Source organism: Orycteropus afer, unplaced genomic scaffold (genome assembly GCF_000298275.1).
Source record: "Orycteropus afer afer isolate SDZICR_OR568_19922 unplaced genomic scaffold, OryAfe1.0 scaffold00038, whole genome shotgun sequence".
Taxonomy (NCBI): domain Eukaryota; kingdom Metazoa; phylum Chordata; class Mammalia; order Tubulidentata; family Orycteropodidae; genus Orycteropus; species Orycteropus afer.
Window position 1 is genome coordinate 780,222 of NW_006921625.1, and position 20,766 is coordinate 800,987.

General features: G+C 53.8%; 1 protein-coding gene across 1 annotated transcript in view; it reads left to right on the forward strand.

Annotated features, from left to right (window-relative positions):
• Positions 1 to 20,766, forward strand: part of CFAP46 (cilia and flagella associated protein 46) — a 110,433-nt gene that overhangs the window by 87,059 nt on the left and 2,608 nt on the right. The window contains exons 37-52 of the mRNA XM_007936879.1: positions 4,209 to 4,391; positions 5,248 to 5,436; positions 6,681 to 6,815; positions 6,894 to 7,073; positions 7,396 to 7,566; positions 9,161 to 9,258; positions 9,881 to 9,957; positions 11,133 to 11,263; positions 11,558 to 11,679; positions 12,208 to 12,302; positions 15,433 to 15,594; positions 17,848 to 17,909; positions 18,026 to 18,086; positions 18,247 to 18,282; positions 19,161 to 19,263; positions 20,548 to 20,660. Of these exons, the coding sequence (XP_007935070.1) occupies positions 4,209 to 4,391; positions 5,248 to 5,436; positions 6,681 to 6,815; positions 6,894 to 7,073; positions 7,396 to 7,566; positions 9,161 to 9,258; positions 9,881 to 9,957; positions 11,133 to 11,263; positions 11,558 to 11,679; positions 12,208 to 12,302; positions 15,433 to 15,594; positions 17,848 to 17,909; positions 18,026 to 18,086; positions 18,247 to 18,282; positions 19,161 to 19,263; positions 20,548 to 20,660 (1,918 nt within the window). The remainder of the gene's footprint in view (positions 1 to 4,208; positions 4,392 to 5,247; positions 5,437 to 6,680; positions 6,816 to 6,893; positions 7,074 to 7,395; positions 7,567 to 9,160; positions 9,259 to 9,880; positions 9,958 to 11,132; positions 11,264 to 11,557; positions 11,680 to 12,207; positions 12,303 to 15,432; positions 15,595 to 17,847; positions 17,910 to 18,025; positions 18,087 to 18,246; positions 18,283 to 19,160; positions 19,264 to 20,547; positions 20,661 to 20,766) is intronic.

Genomic DNA, 20,766 nt, shown 5'->3' on the forward strand with positions numbered 1-20,766 from the left:
AAGAAGAAAGAAGAAGAAGAAGAAAGAAGAAGAAGAAGAAAGAAGAAGAAGAAGAAAGAAGAAGAAGAAGAAAGAAGAAGGGCTCCAGGATTATCTTCTGTATCTGTGTTAATTGGTTCCCCTTTTCTTTGTTGAAGAGGGTCTGTGCAGTCTGTCTGCCTATTCTGCCATCTTACCGGAACTCTTGAAATTACATCTATGTATTTAAGATGTTGCTAACACAGTCCTTCAAGGGAAATATATAGCAGTAAACACCTCTATTAGATAAAGGAGAGAGATCTCAAATCAATGTCCTCACCTGCTACCCTAAGAAAAAGAGCAAATTAAACCCAAAATAAGTAAAAGAAAAGAAATTGAAGGTCATGGTGGAAATCAATGAGATAGAAAAAATAATAAATCCAAAATCTGGTCCTTTGAGGAGAGCAGTAGAGTCAGTTAACTTCTACTTGGACTGATTGGAAAAAAAAGAGAGAGCACATAAATAGCCAGTATTAGGAACAAGAGATGTGATATTACTGTAGAGCCTATGGCTTTTCAAAGGACAGCAAGGGGACACATGAGCAACTTCATGAATATATACTCAACAGCACAGATGAAATGGAAAAGTCTTAGACACAAACTGCCAAAGCCCACTCAAACAGATAACCCAAATAGCCCCATCACTATCAAAGAAGTGGAATGTATAGTTAAAGCATTCCCACAAAGAAAGCATCAAGCCCAGATGGCCTTACTAGTGACTTCTACCAGCTAAGAAAGAAATAATACCAATTCTATGCAAACTCTTCTAGAAAATTGGAAAAGAGGGAATATATCCCATTTGGTTATGAGGTTAGCATTACTCTGATGCCAAAGAAAACAATGACATTAACTCCCAGAAAAGAAAACACCCAAAAGCTACAGGCCAGGATTTTCATGAATATAGATGCGAAGTTTCTAAACAAAAGTTTAGCAAATTAAATCCAACAGCATATAAAATGGATAATACACCATGACCAAGTTGGGCTTATCCCAGTAATAGTTCAGCATTCAATCAATTTAGCTCACCATATATTTAAAAAATAAATAAAAAACATATGATCATTTGACAGAACTCAACATTCATTCCTGATTAAAAACAACAAAAACCACTTTAGTGAACTGTTTGTAGAAGGGAACTGAGAAAACTAGAGCTAGCATCATACTGAATGGTCACAAATAGAATGATTTCCCATCAAATTATGAATGAGATAAAGATGTGCCCTCTCACCACTTCTATTTGTCATTGTACTAGAAGTTCTAACCAATACTAGTGAGAAAAATAAAAGCACTGTGGTAATTAAATTTGTATGTCAGCTTAGCTGGGCCTGGTTGAGTGGCTGGGCAGCTGGTGGTAGTTATTCCCTGTGATGAGACTGGCGATCAACTCCATGGTGGGATCTACCACAAGCAGCTGAGCAGCTGCCTTTGGGATGTGGTCTGCTTCCTGTACATAAGGAGAAGCCTCGAGGATGCTTTCTAGTTTATGGCATGTTTGAACCCTGCATGTAGCCATGTCATTGTTCAGCAGCCTGCCATGCTCTGACAACACTGGGACTTACAGTGGACTTGAATTAATGGCCTGCCATGTGGTTTGGTAACATCAGGACTGTGCCAATTTATTTGTCACCCTTGGGTTTGCTAGCCTCAGCAGCCAGGAGCTGCCTCAGTGAAGAGGTGCCTCTGGCTGCAGTGGGCCAGGAGCAAGAGGCAGAGCTGAAGCTCAAGGTTAAGGCCCTTTTACACAGCTCCTAGAGCCTGGCACTTTGAAGTTGGACTTAAAGCCTCCAAACTATGAAATAATAAACTCCTGTTTGTTAAGGCCATCCCATTTCTGGTATATTCTTGTCAGAGCAGCACTAGGTAACCAGAACAGCACCCAGATTGGAAAGGAAGATGTAAAACTGTCTTTATTCTCAGACAGCATAATCATCTATATAGAAAATCCTATGGACTCTACCAAAAACATAAAAGCTGCTAGTGCCAATGCATTTAATAAGGATGCAGGATACAAGAACAATATACAAATATCAATTGTACTTTTATATCCTATGAACAAGAAATCAAATATTAAAATTTAAAAATAATGCCATTTATAATAGCATAAAATATGAAATTCAACAAAAGATGTGAAAACATGTACCCTGAGAACTATAAACTTATTGCAGAAAGAAATTAAAGAAGACCTAAAAAAATGGAGAGGAGTACCATGTTCATGGATCAGATGATTCACTATTGTTAAGATGTCAGTTCACTGTAAATTATCTATAGATTCAATACAATCTTATTAATATTACAGAAGACTTTTAAAAGTAGAAATTGACAAAATAATTTTAAAATTAATATTGAAATGCAAAGGACCTAGAATAATGAACACAACTTGGGGAAGAAAAATAAAGAAGAAAGTTGGAGGTCAAGTACTATCCAATTTTAAGACTTCTAAAACTACAGGAATGAAGAAAGTCTGGAGTTAATGTCAAAGTAGACAAATAGCAGTGGGACAGAATGGAAAACATACAGACAAACATACATGCACAGCTGATTTTCAACAAAGATGCAAAAGCAACACAGGGACAAAGCAGAGCCCTTTCTTCAAATCATGCTGGAACAACTGGAAATCTTCAAATCATGCTGGAACAACTGGAAATCTTCAAATGATGCTGGAACAACTGGAAATATGCAAAACCTGGCCTTCAAAACATGTCTCATATCATATGTAAAAAAAAAAAAAAGAGAGAGAGAGACTCCAAATGGATCAAGGACCTATAAAACTTTTAGAAGAAAATCTGTCTGCAACCTTGGGTTTGGCAAATATTTCTTGGCCATGACACACAAAGTGTGATCCATTGGAAAACAAATCGATAAAGTGGACTTTGGCTCTTCACACAACATTGTTAAGAAAATAAAAGGACAAGCCATATATTGGAAGAAAACATTTAAAAATCATGTATCTGATAAAGGCCTTGTGTCCAGAATATGGAAAGAACTTTCAAAGTTTAAGGAAGCAAGCAACCCAGTAAACATGGTCAATATATTTGAGCAGACCTTTCTCCAAAGAAAATGCTTGGATGGCAGATGAGCCCCTGAAGGGGTCATAAGCATCATTTGTCACCAGGGAAAGGACAGGAGTAACCCTCACAAGAAACCTCACACATCTGGTAAAAGAGAGGCGTTCAGAGACTGGCCACGCCCAGTGATGGCGAGGCTGTGGAGAGGCTGGGACTCTCATTCTCTGTGGGCAGAATGTAAAATGGGGCACCCACTTTGGAAAACAGTGGTGGTTTCTTTCTTTTTAAATTATTTGTTGTGATTTGGGTACAATTCTATAAAGCAGCTTTGTTGTACACTCAAAAGTTGATACACATTTTGTTTAAACAGTGGATGTTCCTTTAAAAGTTAAATGTATACCTACTGTATGACCCAGCCCTTCCACTGCTAGGTCTTTACCCAAGAGAGGTGAGAAAACATGTCCACACAAAGACTTGTACATGAATGTTCCTGGTAGCTCTATTGTAAAGCACAAAGCTAGAAACAGCAGGTGGATGGATAAAGGAACTGGTCCATCCATACAGTGGACACTACTCAGTGATGAGGGATGAATGGGAGCAACATGGATGAACCTGGAAATAATTTTACCGAGTGAACTGAGCCACAAAACAACAACAAACCACACCCACTGCCTGGAGTTGATTCTGACTCACAGCGCCCCTAGAGGACAGAGTGGAACTGCCCACAGTGTTTCCAAGGCTGCCAGTCTTCACGGAAACGGACTGCCTCATCTTTCTTCTGAAGAGTGACTGGGGGCTTGAAACCTCCAACCTTTTGGTTTGCAGCCCATTGCTTTCACCACTGCACCACCAGAGCTCCCTAAGCCAGACCGAGGGTGACGTAGTCTCTGATTCCATGCGTACAAAGAGCTAGGAAAGGCAAGCAAGATGGGTTTGCAGCTGTAGCTCCAGAGGACGGCTCAGCAGCTGCCTGTGGCGGGCGAGGTGCTGGCAGAGGAGGAGGGAGGGCCTACAAAGGGACACGAGAGAAGGTCGGGGTGACGTGGTGACGGAGTCATGGGTGTGGACATGTGTTGAGGCCACCACATTCTGTGCTCCATGTGTTCCTCATGTGTTGACTGGACCTCAGCGAAGCTGCTTTAAGACTCGGCTCTCACCAGACCCCCCCCCCCATCTCATCCGCAGAATGTGAACACCCCCTTGATGAGGAGGCTGGCCACCCTCAAGCTCCACCTCGCAGAAGTATCTCTGGACATGCTTCAGCTTCTCTGGGAGGAGACCCTGGAGCAGCACTTGGAGCAGGGCTCGATGGGTAAATTGCTCCAAGAGTACCTGCAGGACACGAGGGACTACAGCTGCGTGGGCCTGGTGATTATCATTGCCACTCTTGGTTAGATCTCCCAGGAGAGGCCAATCGGGAGACAGCGTCACAGCCAAGCTCACAGGCAGCTCTCCTCCCCAGGAGGGGATCCCTTCACAAGGCGCCTGGCAGGGCGAGGGTTAACACTGCGAGTATGGGAGCCCTTAGTTCCACTGTGTGTCCCCTGAGGCCCTTGACCACAGGTGTGTCCCTGCCACCAGGGGCTTCCAGGCCTGCTGGGAAAGGCATCCTAGAACAGGACAATTTATTGTTGCCATGGAGAGTTTATGAGCCCGTCTGTCTTTCTAGCTGATCATTGGAGGGGACTTAATTGGCTAATAAAACAGAGGTCTTGTTGAGCAATGTTTCCCGGGAGGCATTTATGACTTTCCTTGGGAGTCACAGTTGTGCTTTGGCTCGTTAGGGTGCTACATTAAAGAGCTCAGTGACGGTGAATCACAATTTGGGTTTTTTATTTTTTTAAAACAAGACGAATCTGCAAAATATCATTTGTTTTAAAGGCTCCTATTCTTCCATCTTAGACATTTTCTTAGATTTTGTGACTTGTGAATCAGGGTGACATGACATAGATTTAAATTGACCAGACAGCCCTGAAATTGACCTTGGTGAGTCATGTCCATCCCTGAACAAATCAGTCGAAGGCCAGGTTTACCCAAAGCCTTAATGGACTGCCCAGCACCTGGAGATCCCTGGGGCAGGCTCCCTGCAGAGCAGAGGGTGTGTCTTGAAGCCACCAGGACCTGCCTCCGGGGTGGCGCTCAGGGGATGCTGACTGCTATCCTTGGGGGTGGCGTGTCTTGTCCCATCACAGTGGTGACAGTGGCATGGTTTGTGTTCTTGAAGAAATGGTTCACGCTGAAGCGGACCCTGGCCCACATCACGCTGGCCCAGCTGGGCAGCTTGCAGCCTCTGTGCACCGGCTGTGCTGGGACCCGAGCTCGAATGCTAGGCCTGGCCGGGAAGGCCCTGCACCTGCTGGCCGTGAACTCAAACCCCGTGCGCCCCACCTTCCACTGGGGTGAGAGCCTCCTGGTACGTGCCCTGCCTGTGTGCCCCACTTTCTACTGGGGTGAGAGCCTCCTGGTACAAGCCCTGCCCAGCTCAGTTTGGGCCTCGGACCTCGTCTCAGTGGGGGACCCGGCATCCATTCTGCCACATTAGGGTATGTCCAGCAGGTGCTCTCTGGGAACTGCATTTAGAACACCGCTGACCTCCAGACAGGACTGGAGCGGGGAGCGGGTTTGTCACCACCTAGAAGGGGCGTGGCCTGAGGGAGGAAGAGAACAGGTGAGACACAGTCAGGGCAGCAGTGCTGGAGGAGCGTTGGAAGAAAAGAGGGGCTGCCCATGAGGTCAGCAGATGGCAGGGACCCTTGTGCCAGGTCCCAGCCCCCAGGCCTCAAGTCTCCTGACCCCACTGCCCTCACCTGTGTTTCTGCCCTGGGTGCTTCTGGGTCCCCGGCCTGGAGTGGGGCTGGACTTTGAGGTGATTCTAATGGCCAACAGGGTGGGAGGAGCCCATGTACCCTAGAGCCCCACGAAGCCAGACCGAAGGCCTCGAGGCCACCCCCCCACTCACCCCAGCAGGGCACCCCCAGGAGTCAACCTACCCACTGGGCCCTCCAGGGGCGGCAGTGCCCCTCAGTGATGCAGAGCCCGTGGGCTGCAGCCATCAGGCGGCTCTGGTGGTCGGTGGGGCTCAGCTCCCCATGTTCTGAGGTCAGCCGAGCATGTTCCCCACATGGCAATGAGTGTTGGGGGCTTGGGGGCTCCCAGCCTGGGACCTGCACCCTCAGGGTGAGCGTGTGTGATGGGCAGCAGGCCAGACAGAAGGCTGCTGGCTAGGCAGTTCGAGCAAAGTCAGGGCTCTTTGTGGCAGGCCGAGTGGATGGGGAGGGGGTGCCGTTGGATGAGGTGGGGCCTGGGCTCACCCGTCCAGGGATCAGGACCACAAAGGCAGCAAGAGGCTCGCTGTGCCGAGTCAGGCTCTGGGCGGGGGTGCTGCTGTGCACAGGGAAGGGCCCAGCAGGACGCAGGGATGCGGTGGTCAGGGGCGGCTGCACCTCCTCACAGAACTTCCAGGGCATCCCCCTCCACCCCACGTTGTGAGGTTAAATCAGACTGGGGCACTGGCCCAGGGGACCTCGGCACGAGAGGTGGGAGGCAGGGCCGTGGCCTCTGTGCACAGCCCCACAACCACGTGGACCATGGATGCCCAGGAGGGAGCATCCTCGAGGTAGCAGGAGCCTGAGGCCGCCCTTCTGCCTGGTTCTCTAGGTGGAGGCCAACCTGAGCAGCCCCAAGTGTCCAGACGTTGAGGGGGATGAGGGGCACGGGGAGGAGCCCAGCAGGGAGCTGCCGGCCTTCAGGACGCTGCCCGAGGGGCACAGCAGGAAAGGCGCCGAGCTGAAGGTACTCGCCCCGTCCAGCCCCCCTGGTCTGCTCGAGCCCGCCCGACCTGACCCGTCTGCCCCCGGCCCACCCCCGCAGAAGAGGATGGTGCTGGCGCAGCGGTACCAGGCCCAGGCGTCCGAGGTACTGTTGCAGGGCCTGCAGGCCGCACTGGGTGCTGGGATCCTAGATGTGGCGGCGGCCACCAGCCTAGAGATGGTGGAGTGTGTGGGCACCCTGGACCCCACCACCACCCTCCTGTTCCTGGCGCTGTCTCAGGTACACTCCGAGAGCACTCACTCAGCCGGGAGGAGGGGCCCCAGAGTCGTCCCCCCCCCGCCACCCAGGGACCTGTGGAGACTGCACGGGCCCATCTGTGTCCCCTGAGGGTGCCCCAGGTCCCAGCCGGCAAAGCCCTGCCGCACCGTGGGTCCTGCTGCAGTCCCCCAGACAGCACAAGCCGGCCAAACCCGTGTCCTCGAGTCCCTTTACTGAGACCCCAGCGTCTGGACAGCCCCTGTGCGGTGCCGTGCCTGTGCCTGGGCGGCCCCTGTGTGGTCCCGTCCCCGTGCCCAGGGAGCCCCCGGCTGCTCTCTCGCAGAGCTGCGTGGCCTCCGAGGCGATGCGGGACGTCCTGCTGGCCGCCGCAGCCAACACCAGCAGCTCACAGCTTGCGGCCCTGCTGCAGCTGCAGCACCGGCTGAAGAGCCAGGGCAAGGCGGCCGCCAGCCTGTCCACCGGTGTGCAGCAGAGACTGGCTGCCACCTCCAAGGTGAGGGCCGCAGGGGACAGCCGCCCGCCACTCGCTCCCACACACGCACCAGCTTTCTCACCAGCGTGAGGCCCTAAGAGGCAGCGTGCAGCCCCAGCCAGCTCCCACCCTCCAGCTGCGGAGGGGAAGGTGCTGCAGTGGTAGCTTCGCCTCCCGAGGCTTCAGGTTCCTGAGGGTAGGAACGGGACGGCCCACCTCACAGGGCTGTGGGGCGTGTCCGTTAGCAGTCATACATGCTCAGCCCAGGCCTGATGCTGAAGACTGCATGCATGTGTACCTCTGCATGCAAATGTGTTTGCATGTGTTCAGTTGCATGTGTTCACATGTGTACATGTGTTGTTATGTGCGTGTGTTGCATATACATATACACGTGTGTATGCATGTACATGCACACACGATTTCATGGCAGCATAGGCTGCATGTGTGTCTGTATGCATGTAAGCATGTATGTGTGTATGTACAAACATGTTTGTATGTAGATGAGTGCATGCATGCGTGTGCATCTGTGTGTGCACATTGTCAGTGTATACACATTTGGTATAGGCACTTGTGTGCATACATATTTGCATGTGCATGAGTGTCTTCATGTGTGCACATGTATCTGTGTGTACTGTGCCTGCATGTGCACAGGTATCTGCATATGCATATGTCAGCATGTGTGTCTTCATGTGCACATGTGTCTATGCATGTGTGTCTGCATGTGTGCATGTGTGTGTATGTGTGTATCTGGGCACGTGCGGCTTGTGCATGTGTGTGCACATGTGTCTATGTGTGCATGTGTCTGTGTGCATGTGTCTACATGTGTGCATACTGTGTCTGCACACATGTGTGCATGTATGTCTCTGCATGCATGTGTGTGCAAGTGCATGTGTATCTGCATGTGTCCACGTGTCTGTGTGCACATGTGTCTGTGTGCATGTGTCATGTGTGAGTGCTGTGTCTGTGTGCATGTATGTCTCTGCATGCATGTGTGTGCAAGTGCATGTGTATCTGCGTGTGTCCACGTGTCTGTGTGCACATGTGTCTGTGTGCATGTGTCATGTGTGAGTGCTGTGTCTGTGTGCATGTATGCCTGTGTTCACATGTGTGTCTACGTGTACACATGGGTGCATGTGTGTCTGCATGTGCATGTGTATCTGCATGTGTGCATATGTGTCTCTGTGTGCACGTGTCTATGTGTGCATGTTTGTCTTGTGCATGTGTCTGCATGTGTCTGTGTATGTGTCTTCATGTGTGCATGTGTGCGCTCACATTTGCATGTGTGTGCATATATCTGCATGTGCACATGTGTCTGTGTGCATGCGTGTCTGTGTGCATGTGTATTCATGTGTGTGTGTGTGTGACTCGAGTGCAGCTGTCACCCTCTTGTGGCAGCTGAATATCCTGCAGGGGCTTCCAGCAGCGTTCCACACCCACCCCAGCCCTGAGCTAGGAAAAATTAAAGTCTGAAGATCACCCCACCCCAGGGTCAGGGCCCACAGTCCTGAACATTGAGACCCAGGGCTCTGCCCACATCTCTGAAAAGCCGTGAAAGAAGTGCTGTGGGCCATGCCCCTGGTCCAATGTGCCCATTGTTCCATCAATGGCAACACAGGCCTGGCAGAATCTCTGGGTCACCGAACAGCATTTCAACCTTCTGAATGAGATTCCTCCCTCTTTCCGGCTCATCTTTCTGCACCATTCACGAGACAGGTGAGCTCCGTGCTCCTGTGCAGGGCCCCGCCCCCACCTGTCCTCTGCATACAGTCTGGGGGGGCTGTCCTGAGGAGCCCACCCCTCCAGGCGGCCCCCCCAGCAGATGCCCAACCTCGCCAGGCTGCCTACCCCCACCAGATGGCCCACCCCTACCAGGCTGCCCACCCCCATCAGGCGGCCCACCCCCGCCAGGCTGCCCACCCCCAGCAGGTGCCCACCTCCAGTGGATGGTGGGCGGGTGGGCGCAGCTCCCATCTGAGATGAAGTGTGGGGCAGGGTTCCTCTCCTCTCCCCACAGCCCCTGCTGACCACAGGGAGGCCTTGGTAGGATGAGGGCTTGGGGGGTGGTCCCCAGCCTCCTTGTCTCCAGCATAGGGCTCTTGGGGTTGGGACTGAGGCTCTGAGGTTAACAGGAAGCTGCCTTTACCTCTCTCGCTGTTGAATAGATGGCTGTGGTGTCAGAGCTGTGGTCACTACCAGTCACTGCTTTGACTTGGCCTGTGGCCTGGCTGGACATCCAGGGGCCCAAGCCCCAAGGGGAGACTTGTGTGGGGCACCCTTGCACCTACTCTGAGGTGTTGTGCATGGGACAGGCTGTGCCCCCCTCCACCTCCCACAGGTCCCGTCTCTATGGTGCCGTGTATGAGAGGCCCAAGCTTGTTCCAGCCCCCAAAGGGAAGCTGTTCCCGAATGGCGGTGAGTCCCTCCTCCAGACAAGGTCACTGAGCCTCTGTGTGGACACCACCGCCATGCCACCTCCAGAGTTTCAGGGCACAAATGTCACGCTGCCCTTGAGTCCCAGCCTCGAGCGGCCATGGGACAGGGCTGTCCACAGCTCCCTCTGTCCATCTCACCCTGTGGACGGGCAGTCAGCAGGAGGTCGAGTCAGGGCAGCTCTCTGGGTCACAGCGGGCTCTTCCCAGCCACCAGCCTGTACCAGCCTTTCTTCCTCCTGTGGCCAGAAGAGGGACCAATGACTCCTCAGACCATATCGGGGGTGGGGGCCCATGGTGGCGCACCCTTTGCCATGCCGTGGAGACGCCGTGTCCTCAGTGCTATTTCGAGGGAGCTGCCCTGCTGCTCCCCTCACCCCTGCCTTGCCCCTCCCTCCCTGGTTCAGCTTAGCACTCGGTAAAATGGGCCCCCTGGCTCGAGACCACATCTACTTTGCAGCCTGAGAGCCGCCCTGTGAGCCCTGGACCCCGAATGTGTCCCCCACTGCTGCAGGTGACCCCGAGATGTGGAGCTGGACTTCGGTCCTTCCAGACAGCCGGGCACAGGGGCTGTCTGTGGGATCTGGCCCTCTTTTGTCTCTAGAGCCTCTCTGCCAGCACGGGTGGCCTCTCTTCCCAGAGCAGCCTTTCTAGGCATCTGACCACGGACACTGGACACGTGGGGAGGCCATCCCGGGTTCCAGAGCCCCTTCAGCAAGAGTGGGGGCTGGGAGGAGCCCCTGTGGCACCCTCTGCTCCTGCAGTGGGACATGCCCCGTGGTGTTTGAAGCAGACTGTGGCCTGCTCGCCCTCGTTTCCCTCTCCGCCCAGCCATACCACTGGCCCCAGGAACTGCTGAGGCCCCTCCCACTGTGATGGGCTGGGCCTGCAGGGTGTCCTTCCAGGGAGTCACCCTCCGTGAGCGGTCCAGTTGTGAACACCAGAGCAGGGAAGCCCTTCGTCTCCAGTGCACGGCCCTCAAGGCGTCTGTCCCTCTCACATGCGGACTTCATAGAGTCCACTCCCCTCACACAGACTCCCAGCGTTCGCTCACCTCACACCCAACATCAACATTTGCTCTCCTGCATGCCTGGCACTGACCCTCGGCTGGAGGGCAGGGCTGCGGCTGCTGCAGACCCTGTGTCTTCCCCCCTGAAGGCTGCTGCAAGGTGGCACGGGTGGCCGTGGACCCCAGCACCCTCACACACCTGCTGGCCAACATGCAACAGTTCCAGGGACAACCCCTGGTGGAGTCCTACAGTGAGGACACAACCTTGCTTGCTGGCTCGGTGAGTCGCCTGCAGCCACAGGGCAGGGTGGTAAGGCCCATCTCTCCAGTCCCTGCACCACATCTGGCCCAGATTGGCAGACAGACACCTGGGGACAGGCAGCTGAGCAGGGTGGCCTGAGGGACCCTGCCCTGAGAGGCCAGCAGCGGGCCCATGGAAGATGGGTGGCCCCTGCACTCCGGGGCTCATGTCCCTAGGTGGGAGGTCCGGGCCAGCCCTTTTCTGGAGCCTCACCCCCTGCTGTGAGCTGGACCTTAGAGGCTTTCTGACCGGGTGCTGCTGGGGTAGACACAGGTGTCGGAGACCACTCAAACTCAGGAGGACGAAAATTACCTCCGAAGATTTAACAATGTCCTGAACCCCTTGGAGGAGTACCTGAAGCCACTGTTCCCGCTGATGGCATGTCCGGAAGCCAGGTGCCCCTCAGCGCCCCTCCATGTCGAATCTGCATCAGCACACATGCCTGCCAAGCCCATGGGACCAGGGTGGGACTTCCCAGGGGGCCGTTAGCCTGGCAGAGTGGAGCAGCTGACTGGGTAGGGCCCTTGGGCCAGGCAGGAGGCTGTAAGAAGGCAGGGCCCTGTCTCCCTCTGAGCTGGTGATACGGACTTGCAGAGACACTGTCTCCGGTTTTGATGTCATGACACCATCTTATACACCTTTCACTGTCTCTGCTGAAATCAGGCTCCGTTCTGGTTAGAGCCTGTCCTTGGGGGGCGCCCCCTCCTTCTCTGGGTCTGACCCAGGTGTGGGATGGGTGGGACATCAAGGGCACCAGGTCTCTGTGGTAGGAAACATGGATCAGCCACTGTTCCTGGTTCTTCACTTGGCACAAGGCCTCCCAATGGAGCATGAGCCCTTGGCGGGGTGCTTGTCAGTTTCCGGAGGCATACTCGTGACCTGGATCTGCTTTAAAAGCCTGGGTACACACCTCTGAATTTCAGAATACAGGCCCCCACGTTCATCCCAGAGTCGGGGAAGTCCAAGGCTAAAGGCAAAGAGAGGAAGATGTCTGTAGTACCAGGTGAGTTGGGGCTGTGTGCTGGGGCCACAGCTTGACTTGTCACACTCACAGAGGCAGAGCCAGGCACACCCAGCCCAGCTGAGCTGTGGCGGTCACAATGTGAGTTCCCAGTACAATGGGGCCCACGTCAGCGATGGCACACAGGACCCCTGCCCCTGCCTCTGAGAGTCGCCGAGGGCATGGGGCTCCAAGAGAGCAGGTGGGCCAGTTCCCCCAGGAGCTGCTCCATGCCAGCCAGTGACTGGTGCTCTGGGTGAGGGGCTGTGTGGGGCTCCCACAGCTGCAGTGGCTATAGGACATGTCCTGGGGCCCCCAGGACGAGCAGCCTGAGGTACGATTTCTTCCTTCCTCCAAGCCAGACTAGGTTAGACCCATGCCCTAGGCAGCCTTGAGCAGGTGTATGTGTGTTCATGTGCATGTTTGTGTGCATGCACATGTGTGTGGGTGCACATCTGTGTGGGCATACATGAATTGGTGGCCTCCCTCAGTGAAGAGGCACAGCTGGGAGTCAGGGAAACCAGGCAACCCATGATGGCAGGGCTGCATGTCAGACAGCAGAGGGTTGTGCCGAGAGAGGACCCAGAGATCTGCAGGGGAACCCCATCTTGGGCCAAGTACTGATCCATGCATGTGTGAGAGGAAACTTCCCAAGTCTGGGAAGAACCACCAGCAGGAGCAGAAGGAGTGGCCCTTGGACTCACGTGGGGCTGGAAGAGCCACGTCCCCACCAGCCAGCCTCATTCATGGGCATTGGGTGGTGTGACTGCAGCCCCACCACAGAGATCAGCAGCAACCCTTCAAAGGGTCATACATGAATTGTGTGTGTGCATGAGTGCATTGTGCACATGTGTATGTATGTGTGTGCACATGTATATCTGTGGTGTGTGTTGTGTGCACACATTTGTGGCATGTGTGTGTATGTCTGTGGTATGTGTGTATATCTGTGGTATATGTCTGTGGTGTGTGTGTATATCTGTGGCATGTGTGTGTATGTCTGTGGCAGGTGTTCATGTCCATGGCATGCATGTGTGCATGTGTGTATGTCTGTGGCATGTGTGTGTCAGTTTGTGGTGTGTGTATGTCTGTGGCATGTGTGTGTAATGTTTGTGGTGTATGTCTATGTAGTGCGTGTGTGACATGTATGTGTCTCCATGATATGTATATGTGTGTGTGTGGCATGTATGTATATGTGTGATGCATGTATGTGTGTGGCGTGTGCATGTATGTGGTGTGTGGAATGTGTGTATGTTTGCAGTATGTGTATGTATGTGTGTGGTATGTGTGTATGTGACATGTGTGTGTCTGTGGCATGTGTGTGTCTGTGGTGTACGTCTGTGGAATGTGTGTGTATGTCTGTGGTGTATGTAGATAGCATATGCATGTGTATGTGTGTATGCCTGTGGCATATATGCATATGTCTGTGTTGTATGTAGGTGGCATGTGTATGTGCATGTGTGTCTGTGGTGTATTTGCATGTGGTGTGGGTATGTATGTATATTGTATGTGTGTGTCTGTGGTGTGTGTGGCATGCGTGTATGCCTAGGGTATATAGTGGTGGCATGTGTGTGTGAATGTGTGTATATCTGTGGCATGTGCATATGTGTGTAGGTTTGTGGCATGTGTGTATTTCTGTGGTGTGTGTAGGTGGCATGTGTGTGCTCATGCATGTGTGTGGCATGTGTATGTGTGTATATGTGGTGTGTGTATGGCATGCATGTGTGTATGTGTGTGACATGTGTGTATATGTGTGTGGTGTGTGTGTATCTGTGGCATGCATGTGTGTCTGTGGCATGTGTGTGTGTGTGTGGTGTATATAGGTGGCATGGGTTGTGCATTTGTGTATGTGTATGGCATGTGTATGTGTGTATGTGGTGTGTGTGGCATGCATGTATGCCTGTGGTGTATGTTGGTGGCATGTATGTGTGCATGTGTGTGTGTCTGTGGCATGTGCATGTGTGTGTATTTTGTGGTGTGTGTGTATTTCTGTGGTGTGTGTGTGTGGCATGTATGTGTCCATGCATTTATGTGGCATGTGTATGTGTGTATATGTGGTGTATGTTGGTGGCATGTGTGTATGTGTGTATGTCTGTGGCATGTGCATGCATGTGCATGTTTGTGGTATGTGTGTATTTCTGTGGTGTATGTAGGTGACACATGTGTGCGCATGCATGTATGTGGTGTGTATATATGTGGGGGCAGCATGCATGTGTGCATTGTGTGTGGCATGTGTGTGTGGTATGTATGTATGTGGCATGCATGTGTGTCTGTGGCATGTGTATGTATGTGGTGTATATAGGTGGCATGGGTGTGTGCATGTGTGTACGTCTGTGGCATATATATGTGTATGCCTGTGGTATATGTAGGTGGCATGTGTGTGGATGTGTGTATATCTATGGCATGTGTATGTGGTGTGTGTGTATATCTGTGACATGCATGCGTGTCTGTGGCATGTGTGTTTCTATTTTGCATGTATGTGGCATGCATGTGTGTGCGTGTCTGTGACATGTGTGTGTGCATGTGTGTGTCTGTGGTGTGCATGTATCTGTGGCCTGCGTCTGTGTGTCACTATACATGTGTGTATGTCTGTGTTATATCTAGGTGTCATGCATATATGCATGTGTGTGTCTGTGGCATGTGTATGTGTGCATGTCTGTGGCATATGTAGGTGGCATGTTTGTGTACATGTGTGTATGTCTGTGGTGTATGTGGGTGGCATGCATGTGTGTATGTGATGTATATAGGTGGCCTGTGTGTGTGTGTGCATGTGTGTACATCTGTGGCACGTGTGTGTATTTCTGGTGTATGTAGATGGCATATGTGAGTGCATGTGTCTATGTGGTGTATGTAGGTGGCATGCATGTATGCATGTGTGTATGTCTGTGGAGTGTGCATTCTGTGGTTTATTTAGGTGGCATGTGTGTGTGCATGTGTGTAGGTGGTGCATGTGTGTGCGTGCGTGCATGTATTTCTGTGGTGTGCACATGTGTATGTGCATATGCGCATGTGTGCGTGTGTGTGTGTTTGTGGCATGTGTGTGCATGTATGTGTGTGTGGCATTTGTGTGTATGTGCATGTGTGTGTTCATGCAGATTCAGATGCACAACACCTAGCCATCATGTCAGCCAGTATCACTTCCTGTTGGCAGCTCTGCTGGAGGCTGCAGACCACGTCATCCTGATCGCGGACCTCCACCTCCTGGAGCTACCACTGGAGGGCCTCTCGGTTTTTGAGGAGGGGTCGGTGTCCTCTGTGTCCCGAGACTTTTCTCTCCAGATGCTGATGAACCGTGTCCGCAGGGAGGACACAGGTGAGAACTGGCCTTGGCCACAGTTACTTGCATCTGTGCAAATGATACCAACTCCTGCCAAAAACTGATGCTCAGATGCAGCAGCGTCTCCCAGGCCCTCACATACATCGGCACAGCTGCTCTGTGAAGGGCATTTGAGGCCCTTGTCCCCTCACAGGGGCCACAACTCAATCGTAACAGACATAGCTATTTTTGTCCTCTGGTTTAGGCCTGGAGATGCAAGGGCCACTCAGGTTCTGCCACTGGGTGCTGGTGACAGGGGGGCCCAGTCTGTGAGAACTCCCACCACTACACACTTAGGACATGCCACACACCCACAACATACCACACACCCACAATAGGTGTAATTTTCTCATGATGTTGCACCTCAATAAAAAGGACTAGAATTAAAAATAAATGGATGGACTGCTGGTTCCATCCAAGATGGAGTGACAGGGATGAGGTTTATCCTTCCAGCTGAAACAACTAGAAAACAGACAAAGAACATGAAAGGACACCTTTCAGAACTGGACACCAGATAGTCGTCCCCAAGAAGAACAAATGAGGGAGCTCCATTGAGGCTGCAGGCAGGGGAGGAAACCAGGAGAGCTGGTGGCCTCCCTCAGTGAAGAGGCACAGCTGGGAGTCAGGGAAACCAGGCAACCCATGATGGCAGGGCTGCATGTCAGACAGCAGAGGGTTGTGCCGAGAGAGGACCCAGAGATCTGCAGGGGAACCCCATCTTGGGCCAAGTACTGATCCATGCATGTGTGAGAGGAAACTTCCCAGGTCTGGGAAGAACCACCAGCAGGAGCAGAAGGAGTGGCCCTTGGACTCACGTGGGGCTGGAAGAGCCACGTCCCCACCAGCCAGCCTCATTCATGGGCATTGGGTGGTGTGACTGCAGCCCCACCACAGAGCTCAGCGGCAACCCTTCAAAGGGTCAGACTGTTTCCAAGCTTAGCTGCATCTGAGAACAAAACTCAAGAACATTTATAGGAATGAAAGGTATCCAGTGCCCAAGACCAAACCAACCAAGCTCACAGCTGTCGAGTCAGTTCTGACTCATAGTGACCCTCCTTGGGTTTCTGAGGCAGTATCTCTAACGAAATAGATTGCCCAGTCTTCCATTCGAGGAGTGGCTGGTGGGTTTGAACCGCCAGCTTTCTGGTTAGCAGTCAAATGACTTAGGCAGTATCCCAGCAAGGTGAAAGTCACAGTGTCTGACACTCAGTTGAAACTTACCAGGCATGCAAAGAAGCAGGAAGCCACCACCTGTAATGAGGAAAAAGCCACCAGAAATTATACAGATGATGGAATTTGTGGACGAGGATATAAAAACACTTGTCCTAACCATATCCCATGCATTCAAGAGGGAGAGACAAGAATGATAGGTGCAGCCCCAGGAGATACGAAGACTCAGATTAAACTGGCAAGCGTCCTGCATCGTGTGGGAACGGCCAGTCAGGTGGACCTGGAGCTTCCGCCATGAGGTCTCCTGGATGCACCTTTCCAAGCCCTGTCACCCTTTTCATGTGGGACACTATTGCTGTTTCAGCTACACGAAGACGTGGAGTGGCCTGTTCCCCCCACTTCCCATCCCCCCACTCCCTATTATCCCTATTTCCTGTTCCCCTCACTTCCCATTCCTTCCCACTTCCAAATCCTCCCACTTCCCATCTCCCCACTTCCCATTTCTGCACTTCCTGTTATCCCTACTTCCTGCTCCCCACTTCCTGTTCCCCTCACTTCCTGTTCCCCCACTTCCTATTATCCCTACTTCCTGTTCCCATCACTTCCCATTCCCTCCCACTTCCCATTCCTCCCACTTCCCATTCCCCCACTTCCCATTTCCCCTTCCTGTTATCCCTACTTCCTGTTCCCTATTTCCTGTTTCCCCCACTTCCCATTCTCCCACTTCCCATTCCCTCCTGCTCCCTGTCCCCCACTTCCTATTATCCCTACTTCCTGTTCCCTTCACTTCCCATTCCCTCACACTTCCCATTTCTCCCACTTCCCCACTTCCTGTTATCCCTACTTCCTGTTCCCCACTTCCCATTCTCCCCACTTCCTGTTATTCCTACTTCCCATTCCCCCACTTCCAGTTCCTCCAACTTCCTGTTATCCCTACTTCCTATTCCCCCACTTCCCATTCCCTCCCACTTCCTGTTGCTCTACTTCCCATCCCCCACTTCCTGTTATTCCTATGTCCCATTCCCCCCATTTCCTGTTCCCCCATCTCCTGTTTCCCCCACTCTTTGTCCATCTTTACAGAAGGGAAGGAAGGCAAAGGCAAAGAGCCTAAGAAGAAGAGTCCCCCAAAGAGGGGCAGGAAGGTGGGTCACAAGAGGGTTCCAGGGGCTCGAGACCCGTGCGGACCAGCATGCAGCTCCTGTGCAGGGTTCTGGCCCAGCTGGCTGAGGGCCATCTCCAACACTCCTGTGTGGCTTAGGGAACTGCGCTCCGCGTCCTGCCCCCGGACTGCATTGTGGTCGACTCCGACAACTTCAAGTGTATCCTTTCTGGCCTGTGGCCTGGTGCCTCAACGTCCTGGCATCCCCGACACCCTTGTGCCTCTGCTGCACCCCGACACCCTCACACCCCTGATGCCCTCACACCCCTGATGTCATTGCACTCCCTCTGCCGCCCTGTTCTTCTTGACTGAGACCCCAGTCGTTGTGGACCCCTATGAGGAGGCTCAGAGCATTGGTGAGGCCTAAGGACAAGGCAGCCACACCCCACTGGGGGGGGTGTCACCCCTCACACCACTGGGGGGGCTCTGTCACCCCCCATACTACTGGGGGTCTCTGTCACCTTGTATCACCCCTCATACCACTGGGGGGCTCTGTCACCTCCTGTCACCCCTCAAACCACTGGGGGGGGCTCCATCACCTCCTGTCACCCCTCACACCACTGGGGGGGGCTCTGTCACCCCTCATACTACCGGGGGGACTCTGTCATCTTGTATCACCCCTCACACCACTAGGGGGGCTCTGTCACCTTGGGTCACCCCTCCACTTCACTTCCCCTGTGTGAGGGTGGGCCTTGGTGCTGGACCTCGCCCACACGTTGGTGCTACCACGGCCACCTGCTCACCATGGCCATGTGTGCCCAAGGCCCCCCCTCACCCTGATTGTCATGTCAGACACAACCTCTGTCTGTGACCTTGAGCCCGAGTCAGCATCTGGGCCCCTCCTGGGCCCCAGAGTCTGCATGACTCCTTCCCATTAGCTCCTTCAGTTGAGTCAGTTTGCAAATCACAGAAGAGAGGGAGGGGCACTGGCATTCCTACATGTGTGCCGTGGCCCTGAGGGCGGAGACCAGAGTCTTCAGGACAGATGTACAGGGGAAGTGACTGTGGTCACACGCCACCTCCAATATGCTCTCCCAACCCATGCACACCCAGCCCACACATGCCTGACCCACACATGCTTGTCAAACACGCCCATCCTGCACACGTTCCAGCCGTGCATGCTCAGCACATGCCCGGCCCGCACACACATGCCCCTACACCCCCACCCCAAGCCTGTCTCAGTGCCACGTGTGCTGCGGGCAGTGGACCCTGTCACTTTCAGGTCTCCTTGCAGAAACGCTGACTCCCGTCTTCGTGACCCGGGAAATTCTGGAGAGATTCCGAGACTCGTTCACTGCCCGATGGGTCGGACATCTTGGAAATAAGTACTTTCCGAGGTTTGGGATCTGTGTTCCCAGGACGCAGTCTGATGTCATAGATTAGGACACACTCACGGGGGCAGGGGGCTCTCTGACCCCTCCAAGTAGACATGCCTCCTGCCAGGGGACTGTCCAGAGGCCCTGCCTCCCTGCACCCTTCCGTGCCCCTTCCCCTGCCCCCCTCTACGTACACACCCTTCGTCCATACACCCCTTCCCCATCTGCCCCCCCAACTCCTCTCTCCCACTCACTCCTCCCCGTTCCCTATCCCCTCTCAGCCATCCCCCAGCACCCCCCACCTGCCATGCTCCTTCTCCCGGCCTCCTCCTTGTCCTCTCCTTGGGCCCTCTGCCCCCTTCCCTGGTCCCCTGCAAGTCAAGCATCAGGGTCAGGGCCACTCCAGGGTTCCGCCATCCTGCGTGGTCTCAGGCCTCTATAGGGTCCTGGGCCCCATGTTCCAGGGACTCCCGGAAGTCTCTGAACCCCAAACCTTGGCCTGAGTCCATCCAGCCATGTACCCTCAGCTACCCAGGCCCTCACCCACAGCTCTGCCTCTGGTCCCTTGACTCATGGCCACCCGACCCTCCACAGGCTCCCCCTCCTGCTCCCTCAGCCCTTTCTGAAGCCAGCCCTCAGTTCCCTTCCCCACCCTGATTCCCCCTTCGCCACCACCTTGCTCACCCGCCCTCCCCTTGCCCCCTGAGCAGCCCTTTGGTCTCCCCAGGCCTGGTCCTACCTCTGCTCACTCCTCTGGCCACAGCCGGTCTTGTGACGTCACCCCCCGGGGGCTCATGCGTACCCCCCCCTGCTGCTCCATCCATGGCCTCCCCAACGCGCCCCCCAGTCAGGCTGCAGGGGACCCTCCTCTGTCCGGCCCACAGGGCCTAGGTGGCCGAGGCCCGAGCAGTAAGGAAGGTCGCAGGGCCCCTGCCTCCCTGTGGGTGCACAGTGGCCCGCTGAGATGGGTGCCAGGTGGGGTGTACAGTGCTGGTCAGCGGCTCTTGTGCTTGGCCCTGGACGTTCCAACAACTGCCGCTGGCACTGAGATGGTGTTGGTCACAGCCTGAGGCACCCCCCCACCTCCACACAGTGGGTGCCTACTGCAGGGGCGTCTCCCAGAGCAGTGGGATGGGGGTGGGCGTCACAGTCCTTCCCTGCCCGGAGCGCACTCCCAGAGCGGGTTCTGCCAGGACGGCTTGGCTCAGGGTGTCACCCACTGGACGTGTCTGTGCCCTCTGTGGCACGGCTCCCTCTGGTGCCCAGATGAAAGGTGCCCCTGACCGCCCTCTGCGCCCCTCACAGCCAGGCAGACTGGGAGCAGGTCCTCAGCAGTTGCCAGGGCTTTTTCTTCTACGGGATGGAGAGCTTCCTGTCACACATCTTAGTGGAGAGGCTGGCCGCCATGGACTTGCAGGGTAAGAGGACCCTGCGGGTGCAGATGAACCACCCGGGGACCCCCAGCAGCCCCTCTCCACCTCTGTCCCCTCCGCAGGTGGACTTCTTCCTCCACCAGGCCTGAGC